The 14,310-nt window shown below is 37.8% G+C and overlaps 3 protein-coding genes across 3 annotated transcripts; 2 read left to right on the forward strand and 1 right to left on the reverse strand.

Annotated features, from left to right (window-relative positions):
* On the forward strand, positions 1-3,171 carry LOC132172345 (DNAse I-like superfamily protein). Its single transcript, XM_059583828.2, has 4 exons — positions 1-1,045; positions 2,172-2,379; positions 2,458-2,587; positions 2,758-3,171. Exons 1-4 carry the CDS (start codon positions 132-134, stop codon positions 3,039-3,041), a joined length of 1,536 nt encoding a protein of 511 aa, XP_059439811.2. The 5' UTR covers positions 1-131; the 3' UTR covers positions 3,042-3,171.
* A 1,111-nt stretch (positions 3,172-4,282) lies between these two features.
* On the forward strand, positions 4,283-7,101 carry LOC132171205 (putative indole-3-acetic acid-amido synthetase GH3.6). Its single transcript, XM_059582463.2, has 3 exons — positions 4,283-4,974; positions 5,331-5,438; positions 5,566-7,101. Exons 1-3 carry the CDS (start codon positions 4,688-4,690, stop codon positions 6,905-6,907), a joined length of 1,737 nt encoding a protein of 578 aa, XP_059438446.2. The 5' UTR covers positions 4,283-4,687; the 3' UTR covers positions 6,908-7,101.
* Positions 7,102-8,898: 1,797 nt separating this feature from the next.
* On the reverse strand, positions 8,899-14,192 carry LOC132171252 (Major facilitator superfamily protein). The gene is made up of 19 exons (XM_059582522.2): positions 14,025-14,192; positions 13,717-13,947; positions 13,565-13,627; positions 13,156-13,245; positions 12,961-13,020; positions 12,786-12,851; positions 12,582-12,647; positions 12,357-12,432; positions 12,196-12,260; positions 11,966-12,058; positions 11,772-11,852; positions 11,558-11,642; positions 11,056-11,099; positions 10,903-10,965; positions 10,745-10,804; positions 10,607-10,660; positions 10,437-10,496; positions 9,613-9,727; positions 8,899-9,318 (listed from the first exon to the last, which is right to left on the reverse strand). The coding sequence occupies exons 2-19, from the start codon at positions 13,900-13,902 to the stop codon at positions 9,203-9,205; spliced, it is 1,443 nt and encodes a 480-aa protein (XP_059438505.2). The 5' UTR covers positions 13,903-13,947; positions 14,025-14,192; the 3' UTR covers positions 8,899-9,202.
* Between the last annotated feature and the right edge of the window lie 118 nt (positions 14,193-14,310).

Below are 14,310 nucleotides of genomic sequence, written 5' to 3' on the forward strand. Positions count from 1 at the left end.
ATGAACAAAAACAGAGGAGAGGCAGAGTAGTTGAAGACAACTCTACAAGACTGCAACTTTCGTCTCCGCCCATTTCTCATGCTCTAACAAGCCCTACAATCCATTCTCTTCCAACCTCATTACTCCAAAATATGCTCAAACTTCTCAACAAGAACCTCCGCCGCCTCTGCTACCGCCTCCGCTGGCCCATTCGCCACCACTCTAAGCCCAAAATTCTCGTCAAACGGTTCGGGAAAACTAACTCCAAAGCTCAGTTTGATGCGAAAAACGAACCGAGCCTTAATGGGTCGGCTGTGGTTCACCCGAATGGGGATTTGGGTGATCTAAAGACAGAGAAACCGATACGGATAGCGACTTTCAATGCTGCCCTGTTCTCCATGGCATCTGCAGTTCCGGAGGCCGAGAAGACGGCGAGTTTTGGCAACGAAAATGGAGATATATTGAAGGCTGTGCGGTCTATGGACATAAAATTACGAACAAAGTCTGCAAATGATCGTCCGAAAAGTATTTTAAAGCAATCTCCCTTGCATCCCAGTACCATTTCCATGAATGGTACGGACAATCTTTCGAAGCAACAAAAGTTTGAGAAATCAAAGTTACGGGTGTCGATAAATTTGCCTGATAACGAGATTTCTTTATTGAGGAGTAGACAATTGAGCTTTGACGAAAGGGAGGGTTCCTCTTCTGCTGCTGCTGCCGCCGCTTCAGCTAGTACAACAACTAGAATTTTGAGAGGAAAAGCTCCATTGAGATCCACTGCGAGCTTCTTTGCAAGTACGGTAAATGGTAGGGATGGTGAGGGGTATAGGAGTCGTAGGACTGTGCTTGAAGTGCTGAGAGAGTTGGATGCTGATATATTGGCTCTGCAAGATGTGAAGGCGGAGGAAGAGAAGGCCATGAAGCCTCTCTCTGATTTGGCTGATGCTTTGGGGATGAATTATGTGTTTGCTGAGAGCTGGGCGCCGGAGTACGGCAACGCCATCTTGTCGCGGTGGCCGATTAAGCGGTGGAAAGTTCAGAAGATCTATGATGATTCTGATTTCAGGTGAATATTTAGTTTCTTTCCCTATCTCATTGAATCCATTTTGGAATTTTAATCAGGTTTCCTCCGTTTTTTTTTTTGTTTCTCTCTCTGTTTTCCCATAGCATTGATTGCAATCTGTCCAATATGAAAATTAATGATGCTGCCTTTTATTCCTAACAAATTAAAGCGGTGCATTTAATTAAAATGTTCTTCATTTAAGTGCTCATTCCCATGGTCCCAACCTTTGCAAGAAAACTTGACAAGATTAGTACTTTTTTAAAAAAATTTAAAGCTACCAATTATTCTGAACTTTTTCCTCATGAAATAACTCCAAAACTGTTTTGGTAACTTTTCAGAGTCAAAAAGTTTATCTTACAAAGGTATTTATTTCTGAAAATTATGCCATTATAATGTTCATAAGAAGAAGAAGAAGAATCATTGAGGCTGTGGTTTGTTAATGATGATTGATCTTTAATGTATGTAGACAGATCTGACACATTGGTGGTTCTGTCCGAATCCCAGTTACAGCTGTATGAAGTGATGCAGGATAGAAATTTTCGATATTTATCAGTTTTTCTATATTATCATCTGGGTTGTTTCGATTGTTCCAGTATCACAGTTACAATAATAAAATATCCAGGTTAGGTAAGATGTGCATTGGTAAAACTGCAATGTAGGTTTGCTATGCTATTAAATTATTAGCATGATTGAGAAGTACGAGGGCGACTCATCCTCTTATTCCTTTAAAATGTAGCATTCATGAAGGATTTTTATTTATTTATTTCTTATTATTTGGTAAAAGCATTAATACAGAAAGAAAGAAATTTGTCTTCACTATATGGAATTCGTAATCAATGTCATAAATTTAGTCTATTTTTTGGAAGGTGTCATTCATCAGTTTTTACTTCTGCTAAAAACAGAAATAATATTTGGAGACCCTTTAATCTTCTTTCTGTTGGCAGTTGGCAGTGGCATGGCCTTGTTCTTGATTCTTGAGATCCCCAATATACAATAAAATTAATAATAATAACATCAACCACAACAAAGAAAGAAAGAAAAGAGTATCTAAAAGAGAATTGAACAAACAACAACAATAAACAGGAAAAATTACATTGTGTGACTCCCTTTTTGTGTTTTCTGGAGACAGGAATGTTCTAAAGGCCACCATTGATGTACCCCACATGGGGGAAGTGAACTTCAACTGCACCCACCTTGATCATCTTGATGAGAACTGGAGGATGAAGCAGATAAATGCAATGATTCAGTCTAGTGATGAACCTCACATTTTAGCTGGAGGTCTCAATTCTCTTGATGAAACAGATTACTCACAAGAAAGATGGACTGACATTGTAAATGTAAATTGGAAAAACCCCACTGATACTATATATATATATATATTACATTCATCTGATCAATGGATTTATGTGTTGCAGTACTATGAAGAGATGGGAAAGCCAACACCAAAGGTGGAAGTGATGAGATTTTTGAAGAGCAAACAATATACAGATGGCAAGGACTTTGCAGGAGAATGCGAATCAGTAGTCATGATTGCCAAAGGCCAAAGTAATACAAAATCTATCACCTGCCTCTTTGCCCCTTTTGTCTAAATTTTTAGAGAAATGCTATTTATGTATACGACTAGAATAACGTGACAGTGAAAATTAGTCATTTGGTTTTATCTTAGTTGTATGGCAGTCGTATTACAAAACATTCTGAATGCATTTGATATGCAGGTGTGCAGGGAACATGCAAGTACGGAACTCGGGTGGACTATGTATTGGTATCCCCAAATTCACCTTACAAGTTTGTTCCTGGATCATATTCAGTCTTTTCATCCAAAGGGACTTCTGATCATCACATAGTGAAAGTTGATGTCGTGAAAGTAATCACCACAGCTGAAGAACATGTCACTAGAAAGAGGCGACAACCAAAGCAGCAAGTTGTAAAGATAACAACAAAAACTTCTCCATCGAAAGGTATATGGAAGAAGAACACACTGACAGAGAGAAACAGTTAAATTCTTTTTGTTTTTTTCTCAGTTTTTGAGGAACACTTTCTTCTGCTATGAATTGTAAATCATTTAACACTGTTTTTACTCGTTTTGGTAGATACAATACAAGGATAGAGATGACATTTTATAATATTTACTAGGCGCTTACGTCTGCTCTGCAGGCGGCCACTCTTTTACGTTAATGGATGTCATCTTTGCAAGTTAATTTCATGCTAATCTCAGTTAATTTGATTTGTTTAATAATGGTTTAGATTTGTTAATGTAACTTCTCCCCCCCTCTCTTTGACTTTTTGTGTGTGTTGGGGGGAACCCTTTCAAGGATATATGCTTAGAGTGCACTCAAAATTAATAGCAAGACAAAAAAATTAGTAAAATATGGCCTCGTTAACAGAAGAAAATCATTCACTTTGTTAATTCCAAATAGGGCTTCAATCTAGTCGAGTATTACTTGTTCGAACTAGCTCGAGATTCAAAAAGTTGTTCGAACTTGGCTTGTCTAAAATTAGCCGACTTTTAACTCGGCTTGAGTTCAACTCCAAGAAACCGAAAGAGTCAAGCTCGAGCCGCAAGGTAAACAAATTATTGCCTCTCAGGCCTTGACTGATTCTACCATAGTGTGTTTTACCTCAATCTCAAAGGCTTAGGAAAGGTTGAGGTCCTATCATACATCTATATTACCATATTAACATGCACATGTACATAAATGAGTTTGAATGAATCGAGTTGAATTTATATGGATTTTGTTTACAAGCCATTGTTGTTGAGTCGAGTCAAATCTATGCGATTTCGGCTCGTCTAATAATGGAACCAGTATTAGTATTCAAACTTGATTCATTTATTAAATGAACCAAGTTCAAGTCAAATTTAATAAACTATTCATTTATTAAATTAAACACAATTACACATTGAGAATTGAAGCAAATATTTCTCTCTTAAGTGAGGAGGTTGTTTCTCACAAAACTTTGGGCCATTGTTGTAATTCTCGCATATCATGATCTGCCTGTCTCTGTAGCCCATGGGAGTAGGCCCAGCTCTGTCTCTATGAACCGAAAAGAAAAATTCCAATGCTCATAGGTCCACGATACTGTAAACTTTCCTCCACTCAATGTGCCAGCAAGGACCCCATAATTCTCTCTCCATTCTTTCTCTGACATTTTTAGATACCAAAAGTACCCTTTAACTCCATCAATGATGGATCATATCGGAGCCTCGTCGGAGATACTTGTAAGAAAGAATTCTCTGAAAAATGTTTATCGAGCAGAATGAAGAAGTATGAGGTATTTTCTTTTCTTTGTATATCGACATTGTACGGAGCTATTCGGGTGCTACAGAACAGAGGTGACTTTATCATTGAAAATAATGGGAAAAATTATTCGTCGTTGAAATAATATTTTGATTGAGCTAAGTCTCCCACCGCCAAAACCTGTGTGCGGACTTTAACGACAGACATGAACAGGAGTGCAAATGTGCAATTACCAAAATGACCGCCTAAAACTACAAACACTTTCACCAAGCTAGGGGCAATTTATGTGAGATCCCATTTTCGTATACTAAAAGAACAACTCCGATTTCCCCGCGTTAACGGCGAGCCACGCGCCGCTTGCTAACCTGCGCCCGTGAGCGGACGATTTTGTCCAACGCACCCCGAGGAGATGACAGACGAGGAGATCATGAAGATGCTGGAGGGTCCCACGGGCGACGCCACGCGTCACCAGCACGAGACTCTCCGGTCCATCCTCGAACGCCAGGGCGCCGTACGCTATCTTCGGCCCTACCTACAAGGCTTCAATGCGCCGGTCGACGCAGCCACCTTCCGTCGCGCCGTGCCGTTGTCTTCCTACGATGACTACGTTGACAATATCAACTCCATGGCTAACGGTCTCGTTGACCATGATCAGCCTCTCCTCTCCGTTGATCCTCTGCTCTGTTTCTTCTACAGGTGCTCCGTTCTCGTCCCCTCAGACAGTCATCGAGTTTGATTCCCTAAACTCGACGATTTTTATTTTTATTTTTTCCATATCTTTGATTCATCTGATAATTTTTCTGGGAAATTCGATTTATTGATCCTTGTTAAACATTATGACCTAAAAATTTAATTTTGATGCCGTTTTGTATTTATCTTTTTTGGGTGATTTGGATTTTCTGAAGGCCATATTTCACATCAAATTTTGAAACTACTGAGACTTGCTATGATGTTGATTTTAAATTTGATCCAATGAAGAACTTAATTGGAAGGTTTGTAATTGATCACTAATATTGGGTGGTATTCTGATAATTGTAACTTTTGGATAACAGCTCAGGGGCAACTACCATGAAGCCCAAACTGATCCCTTACTTTGATTCAAAGCTCTCAAAAGCTGCCTCTTTCATAGCTCATAAGGGCAGCAACGCTATTCTTCAAAGGTAACTTGTTAAAGTTCGTTGTATCTTATTACTAAATGTGCTCGTTCAATATAGTTTTTACTTTTTATATAGGATTTAGGGTTTCTATATAGATTTATATAACAAGTGAATGTGAATTTTCATATAGGTTATTTCCTCCTAGGACCTCACTGAATAAGATCCTATGGTTTCTGTACGCCGATAATATTACGACTACCAAAGGTGGTTTTAAGGTTATGGCTGCTTCTTCATTTCCTTTGCAGAACAGTAGCTCGAATTGGTCTCAGTTTCAAGCTTCTTCTAGTCCCCGGGAAGTCATTCTTGGATCAAATGTGGAGCACCAGATGTACTGCCACCTTCTTTGTGGCCTTAGGAACTCTGATTTTATTGATGCTATTCGAGTCCCGTATGCAATAGGCTTGATCAAAGTGTTTGGTCTTTTAGAGTCCAAGTGGAAGCAGCTATGCGATGATCTTGAATGTGGGGTTCTGAGTTCAGAGATTTCTGATATTGTAATGAGAGATTCTGTTGCTGAAGTTCTTGGCGGGCCTCAACCAGAACTGTCAACTAGAATTCGGTCAATTTGTGAGGAGAAGAATTGGGGTGGAATAGTGTGTAAATTGTGGCCTAATGTGCGGTACATTAGGTGTGTTATCACAGGGAGCATGAAGCAGTATTATCCTAAGCTTAAGCATTATGCAGGGGAAGTACCTGTGCTGGGTGGAGACTACTTTGCTTCAGAGTGCTGTGTGGGTATCAACTTGGATATCATGCAGCCTCCAGAGACGACCCGATTCGTTTTGCTTCCGACTGCAGCATACTTTGAGTTTCTTCCATTTGGTTTGGATCATGAGACAAATGTTGTTGGTGAAGAAACAGTGGACATTTCTGGTGTAGAGGTAGGGAAGATGTATGAAGTGGTTGTGACTACTTATAGAGGATTTTATCGATACCGGCTAGGTGATATTGTGAGAGTCGTTGGTTTCTATAATTCATCTCCACAAGTGGAGTTTGTGATGAGAGCTCCTAAAAACGCTTCCGAGATAGTAACTGAGAAGGATTTGATGTCTGCAATGGAAAGTTTCCAAATTGTGCTAAGGAATGCCATGGAAGCAGAGATTACAGAGTTTGCAAGTTTCTTGGACTTAACATTGAGCCCAAAGGAGTTGAAGATTTATATAGAAGTTAGAGAGGGATGTATGCTTCTGCAGGAGGAAAAGTTTGAGGATTCAGCTGTAATTCTAAAGAGGTGTGGTTCCTCCATTGAAGATAGCTTAGGAGGCATTTACATGGTGCAGAGGAAAAGAGGTGAAATAGGGCCTTTGGCAGTGTCCATTGTAAAGCCTGGCAGCTTCGATGGATTATTACGGTTAGCCATTGAGAATGGAACTCCGGCGAGTCAATATAAGCCGCCCAAGATTATAAGAAATCGCCAAATTGTTGACTTCCTTGAAAGATGTATTCTTGTGACTCTATCTTTGGATGGTTAAGAAGATGATGTAAAATGAGTGAGTGAGACGATTTGAATAAGCTGATTGTAAATTCAACATCAGAGTTCATCAGGATTTTCCTGTCATGGAGTCGACATAAAGCAATCTAGTTGTAATTTGGAATAGTCTTGATGGTGTTAGATTATTAAATTTATTAGGGGAAAATCCATGTACCTGCTCAAACTACAACTCAAATGATAATGTTCTCCTAATGATGAAAATACCCAAATTTGATAGAAAAATTGACAAAACGATCTATTTATCTGCTGCGCCAAAAAGAGTGCAAACTCAAGTGCAGGCTATGGCAATTAATAAATTCTTGGTAAGTGGGAGGTCAATTCACAAGGAATTGTAAACACTAGCGTAAAATTTCTATTATCGTGGTAAAAAAAATAAAGAGTGGGTTTTTGTTTTCCACTTAAAAGTGGAGCATGGTGAAAGGCAAACCAAAATTAAATTAACTAAACTAAATTAATAAAAGTGAAATTGGAGAAAATTAATGGGAAATACTAAGGTTTAAAGAATCAGCCTAGCATTTTATTGCATATTCCTAAGACATAATTAACTCAACTAGGTAGAAAATTAATTCTCATAATCAGAAGATAAAACAATAAGGACTTGGCTTCTATGCGGTCCTGCAAACTACCGCATATCTGCGGTAGTTTGCTTGGATGGTCCAGATTTATCAAGGGGGTTTTAAACCAAAAACTAACGGCATACTCCAAACAATTTGACGAACAAAAAAAATTCCGTCAATTTCGTCCATGAACCATCCAAAACAGACTTGTCTTTTCCTTTTTCTTTTTTTTTTTTTACACCCAAAACAGACTTCTCTCTCTCACTCTCACTCTATGTATATTTGCTACAAATTCTTCAGCGAGCTTGAGTCTCTCCATAGCTCAATTGCCAGTAGCAGCGACAACGGCCAAGAACGCCTTAGCTTCCTTCCTAGTGCCGCTCTTGTCTGGATCTGCCACAACTCCTACAGCATTAGCGGCGCCCCCGCCAATAGGTATCAAATTCTCATCGAATGGCTTCTCGTCTTCTCATTTTCACCATATTCGTTCAACATCTTTCAAGGAATCCTAACAACTATTACAATTACTGGAAGCCCTGCATGCTGCTTACTTGTCTATCGATCAAAGCGATCTCTTACTTAAAATCCCCTTTTAAACCCTTTAAATATCAAAACCAAAGTAATATTCACGCATAAAATATTGAAAAAGATGTGGGCATTTTTGTAATTATCGTAACTAATACAGAAGTTCCATGGGTTAGCCACCGTAAGGTTTTTTTTTTTTTTTTCTCCTTCTGTATGGAGTATGCCGTTAGTCTTTTGGGTAAAACCCCCTCGATAAATCTCAGCCATCCAAGCAAACTACCGCAGATATGCGGTAGTTTGCATAACCGCATAGAAGCCGGGTCCAAACAATAAAACAATAAAGCACTCATAAAAATTAAAAAAATTGAATGTGGTTTTTGTAAGAATTTGATTTCAGTAACATGTCACAAAATAAATTAAGCATTTATTGTCTTTTTGAATCATAACAAATCAAACAGAGTAAATATTTGATATTATTCATTCCTTTAAGAATAGCTCTTTAACTTCTTGTGTTGATGGCCAGGTATGTTGCTTTCCTTTCTTGTGTTTTTAGTTGGCAATTGAGTATGCCTTTACATTACTACATCTCTTTATTTTCTGTCTTTTTTCATTTCATTTTTATTCCTTTGGGTTGGCTTGATAATTATGACAATTCCTATAATGCACAATTTCTTGCATTAATATATCAATAAATATCCACTTTTATCTTCAAAGAAACAATTAATATTTGTTTCTTACATTCTAAAAACAGCATCACAAAATTCTTTGTGGTTTTGAAGAATTCTCTTGAGATATCCAATGGACCCATGTCAAAATTTCAAACAAAATTTGATACAGCGAGAGAGCGGAGGAAGGACAAGTGCACAGCTAAACCCTAATGGTACCTTAATGCACAAGGAAAATTCTGGAATTTTTATTGATAAAACTGAAAGATTTTTTTGGCTTTACGGTAATGGAGCCAATTTATGGGCTGCATAAAACTTAATTACCTAGTAAACTTATTTCTAAACAGATCCTAGTTGAATAATATGACTACTCTAATTTAATTAGAAACCCTAAGAATACCAAAAATCAAGGAAACAAAAATTTTAAAATAAAAATCTTCCAGGACATCCCAAATCAAAAATTTCCCAGAAAGGATGGTTTTTGTGTCTTTGTTTTTTCTTTTCTGTTCCCCCCTTCAATCCAGTTCTTCATGTGTTAATGGCTGCTTGGATTTCTTCCAGAGTTCTCCCCTTTGTTTCAGGTACCACTAAGACCACAAACAATATAGCCAGTGCATTGATTGCACCATAAAGAATGAAGGTACCTGGAAGCCAGAGACACAAGAAATTTAGTATTTACTGAGATCATGCTCAAAACCCCAGTTCAAAAGAGTATAGTGTCAAATTCTTTTTAGGCCGAACCTCGATTTTACCAGATACTTAAAGATCACATTTCCGTTTACAGTGTTCAGAAATCGTTATTTTTTCAAACCGCTACACCAAACGGACACTAAGAATGATTTCTATATTGCCATATCTAACTTTAGGATATACTTTCAATATTAAAAATTTATGTTGCTGAGTTAGTGAACTTTCTTGCTGAAATGGAAAAGCTTTACCGTAAGTGCTCCAGGTCATAAGGAAGTTGAAAGTGTAGGAACATAGCCATGCACCAATCCAGTTGACAAGTGTAGCGAGGCTTCCAGCCCGTCCTTTGATATTGATAGGGAATATCTGCAGCAGAAGGCATTTTTCAGATTAGTTGTGTGAGGGAGAGAATCAACTGCTGAGTCCACTAAAAAAGTACGTTAATATACATGTTTGAATACCACTTCAACTTAAAAGTTTAATTTAGAGCATGTTTGGGATTGCGTTTGAGAAATAGAGCTTTTAAGTTAAAAAAGGGTTTTCGGCAAAAGTTTTATTTTTAAACTTTTGCCAAAAGTGTTTTTTGGCCATTTTGGACACTTAAAAGGGCTTTCAATTTTTTTACCAAATGTGTACTACGCACACTCAAACAGACCATTAATGGGTTTGGATCCACTTATATATATTAAGCATTCACTTTGTATGTATATTAAGAGGTCACTTTGTTTATTTTTCTTCAATATGAAACTCAACACTCATATTTTTACTCGTAGCAAATCTTTTCCTTACATGTGAGTATCTTCCAAATTGACCTAACTTCTCGTGTATCAGTCATTTACAAACAAATTCAAAGAGTGTCACACGTACAAGAAGCACATTAATATACATGTATATTTGTTTGGGTACCACTCCAACTCAAAAGCTTAAACGAACGAGTTTGAGTTTACTTATGTAAATTAAGTGTTCACTTTGTTTATTTTTCCTCAATGTGGGACTCAATATTCACACGTGCATTCACAAAATGTGGCATGATCCGATCATAGTTAAGAATGAAAATCTTGCTGGTTCTAATTACCTCAGACATCACAACCCAAGGGACTGCACCCATTCCTACTGAAAAGGATGCTATGTACAGCTGACATCAAAGAATAATTGTTAGACAACACAAGGGAAAGAATAGAGAAGTCATGTTTACTGAGACCAATCTGAGTGGATAAAGTAATTTACAGAAGCAGTTGATCTTACCAGTATGCCAGTTACAGCGAGTGCAGGGACTGCCTGGAGGGCCAATTCATTAACCTGGTTCACAAAACAATCTTTCTTTACACAGTAATATTATGGGAATCCAGAGGAAACTTTTACGGTTGACAGCTTCACAATTACCTTCATATAAAATGCAATGGCTGCTAGTGCACAACCTAGGACCAACCCTGTTCCTGAAACCTAAAGTGAAACAGAAACAGAAGTACAAAACCTCAATAAATTAATGAAAATTCATATGAGCAAATTATAAGCTAATGATGTTCTGCACAAAGACTTGCCAATAATAGTGGCTTCCTTCCAGCTCTATCTATGACAAAAGCTCCCATGCCAGTAACCACAACCTGCAGAAGAGAATCATCTCAAGATGTTTATGTTAGCAAGAGATATTGGAGATTCGCATGGAACTGGAAATGTGACTGAGAATTAATAACCTGAATACATGCATAGGTTATAGTTCCAATACTGGAAGAAAATCCTGAGGTATTGCAGACACAATAATTAGATTGCGATTTAGATCTGAGTTACATTTCAAATATCTGATTAAAGCTGTTCCATTGTTCATTTTAATTTTCTCTTCGAAAGATGGGAAAGGTCTGTTGAAGGTATAGAGAGCTAAATCTGGTTAAGAATATACTTCTATCTGGTCAAAGAGAATGGTGTCAATAAGCCCAACTTCTCTTTCTCATTTTTGTCAAAGTCGAGGCTTGTAACAGGCCTTTTGCCTCCTAGAAATGCTACACACACTCTTACTCCCACTTTGAAATGACAGTAAAAATTACCATTGAATTCAAAATTTAATAGTAATTTATCCAAAATTTAATGGTAAGTTTCACTGCCACACGTAGAAAGTATGCATTTGGAAGTATGAGTACACGTAGCATTTATCTTTTCCTCCTTGTTGGGTAAAGATAATTTTTGTGGATGTCTCCATACCTGCTGTCTCAAAAATGGTTCCAGTGTAAAAGCAGATTCCGTTGATTCCTCCAAGTTGCTGGCATACCATCAACCCAACCCCTATCTGGTCATCAGTGAGTAAAGAATCAAGAGACAACTAGTTTAGGTAATGGTTCCTTTCAGAGGGAATTGATTGCAAAGCAAAGAGGGAAAATTCAGTACGTGGAATATGTGTAGGGAGAGAAGCACTTACAATCACTGAGCGCGAATATCTTTTTTGAAACAATTCTATGAGTTTGGGTTTTGGGAGCAGTTCAAGAGTTGCGATATAATCCTGTCAAGCAGTGACACGATATCTCTTTTAACTAGCTATGTCATATTGTGAAATGCTCTAACATATTGTCATTGTGGATTGGAATATATAGTTCAGAGATAGGAAATTAGAACCTGGATTTCGTCTGCCTCCTCAGATATGTCCACATCCTTGCCACGAAGTTTCTGAAGTGCAGCTTCAAACCCTTTTTGATTCCCCTTCTTGGCCTATGTTTATAATGGGGTGAATTCTACATGTGCATTCTTGCTAATTTTATCATTATAAAATTATCAATGGGTTCGTTTGTATGTATAAGTACATGCGTGCATCAACATATATGAATTTGTTTCATCAGTATTCTTACCAGCCATCTGGGAGACTCTGGCATGAGAAAGAGACCCAAAACTAGAATGCCACATGGGACGAGTCCTGCAAGTACCCCACAAGTGAGCTCTCTGTCATTATTGGATCTCACTTTTCTTTATACAGTCAAATACAGAGTGTGGCTGAGTAAAGAAATTTCACCAGTTAATGCTAAAACCCTCCATGTTAACACTGTCCCAATAATGAAGGCAACAGACACTCCAGCACAGATCATGAACTGTGTATTAAGAAGACAGCATCAGAGCTTGAAGTAAGTAAGATTTGCATTGAGTTTTTGCAGTTTCATAATTAAGAAAATATGTTTCTAGCCTCAGAGCTTGAAATAAGTAAGGTGTTTCTCCAATTGGTCCTTGTGTAAATATTTACCTGATTTATAGTTGTCAGTGCTCCTCGAAGGTTCTTGGGAGCAATTTCAGCTATGAAAACGGGTACCTTATCATGCATGGTGTCGAAGTTGTTAATACATGCATTGAAGAATTCATAATAGGGTATATCACCAAATTTTGAGGTGTAAATTTTTATATCAAATAGCATTTATTAAATTACAAGGAAGAGAAAAAAGATATGCACCACATAGGAAAAGACTCCCATTGCATATCCTGTAGCCAGCCTTCCAATGTCCAAAGCTACAGCCCCCTTTTGTAATACTCAACATGTAGAAAAGAATATCAGGTAAAGTTTCTGGTGGATTGATTGCTTTGTGGTTAAAAATCACAAATGACATCAAAGAGTAAAAGATGGAAACCTCAGCAAAGTAAATGCACAGCCACCCTGCAACACAGACAGCAGCAGACATTCTCATTGCCTGCATTCATTCCACAAATAGACATGTAGTTATATGGTGACATCCAACAAAACATCGAAGAAATTAGTTCTGAAGGTTTTCATTAAGTAGTCATGATCCCAATAAAATCACCATGACCGCCATTTGCTTGCTTACCCCTTTCCGACCAATAAAATCAGCGATCGGCCCACTTGTTATTGCACCAATCATAGCACCAAAGGTCAATATGGAGCCAAAGACTGAATACTGTATTCATACACACACATTGAGTAAGGCAAAGAAACAATTTGACAATCAGACTTGGTTTGCCAGAATGCTGGATTCACCAATTGAGTAAGGCAAAACAATTTGACAGTCAAGAGTCCAAAGACTTGGTTAGCCAGCATTGGAAATAACATTGAATTAAGAAAAAAATTCTCTAAATTTCCCAGAAAGAAATCAAGAAATTTTCATAAGGATGACATGTTCTGTCATCCAGATCATCCTAGTTGTTTTATATTTTGAAAGATAAGCTTGAGGCACCAAACTTATATTACTGGAATAAGTGATATATTCACTAGCATACCTCTGCTAAAGATAGACTGAGGTCTTCCCTGATAGCACTCTGAGTAGGTGATGAATAACCTGCCTGGAAACCAAAGAGAGTTACACAACAGTGGAAAACAGAACATTTATCCATCTTCTCCATCAATTCTCTTTAGCAGAAAGAGCACTTACGCAGGACCCAAATGAATAAGAACCACAAACTGCAACAAATGTGCTGAAGTAAACCATCCAGGGATGCCCTTTGTTGCTTCCCTGAGATGATCCTCCTTGTCCATCAGCTAGATTCTTCTGATCCTGCATAAGTGGCTGTCTCATCTCTTCCTGCACGCAATTCTCTACATCCTCTTTGATTGCCATGTCTTCTCTCTCGACTATACAGCTTCAGTATCTTTGTATATCTATCTGTATATGTAACCAAGAGGAAGAAGATATAAAGAGATGAACTCAGAAGTAACAAGTGGATCTGTTTCCTCTTATACCTGTGGATGTAGCAGTAGCAGCCTGGAGTGGTGAAAATTCTCAACAACAATAACTTGTTTTGAAGTTTTACGACTCAAAGTTTAATGCCTGCAACATAACCAAGAAGACAATTCTGCATTCAATTTGAACTTTACTTGCTTAAGTGGCTGCTAATTTTGTGTGGACAAGGGAATACATTAGTTTGGCATAATAGAAAGATTTTTGTCGTTTACATGCAATTGAGGAAGAAAACATGATGGCCTTTGACTTTCACGTGGACACCGCATCTCTGATATACCAAAAAAA

Source organism: Corylus avellana, chromosome 1, assembly GCF_965113065.1.
Source record: "Corylus avellana chromosome 1, dhCorAvel1.hap1.2, whole genome shotgun sequence".
Classification (NCBI taxonomy): domain Eukaryota; kingdom Viridiplantae; phylum Streptophyta; class Magnoliopsida; order Fagales; family Betulaceae; genus Corylus; species Corylus avellana.

Coding starts and splice junctions, on each gene's coding strand:
- LOC132171205 (XM_059582463.2), top strand. CDS start 4,688: ATGACAGACGAGGAGATCATGAAGATGCTGGAGGGTCCCACGGGCGAC. Junction 4,975..5,330: donor CTGCTCTGTTTCTTCTACAG/GTGCTCCGTTCT, acceptor TTTGGATAACAG/CTCAGGGGCAACTACCATGA. Junction 5,439..5,565: donor AGCAACGCTATTCTTCAAAG/GTAACTTGTTAA, acceptor ATTTTCATATAG/GTTATTTCCTCCTAGGACCT.
- LOC132171252 (XM_059582522.2), bottom strand. CDS start 13,902: ATGGCAATCAAAGAGGATGTAGAGAATTGCGTGCAGGAAGAGATGAGA. Junction 11,853..11,965: donor AGGAGGCAGACGAAATCCAG/GTTCTAATTTCC, acceptor ACTGCTTGACAG/GATTATATCGCAACTCTTGA. Junction 9,319..9,612: donor TATGACCTGGAGCACTTACG/GTAAAGCTTTTC, acceptor TCTGGCTTCCAG/GTACCTTCATTCTTTATGGT.
- LOC132172345 (XM_059583828.2), top strand. CDS start 132: ATGCTCAAACTTCTCAACAAGAACCTCCGCCGCCTCTGCTACCGCCTC. Junction 2,380..2,457: donor GATGGACTGACATTGTAAAT/GTAAATTGGAAA, acceptor TATGTGTTGCAG/TACTATGAAGAGATGGGAAA. Junction 2,588..2,757: donor CATGATTGCCAAAGGCCAAA/GTAATACAAAAT, acceptor TTTGATATGCAG/GTGTGCAGGGAACATGCAAG.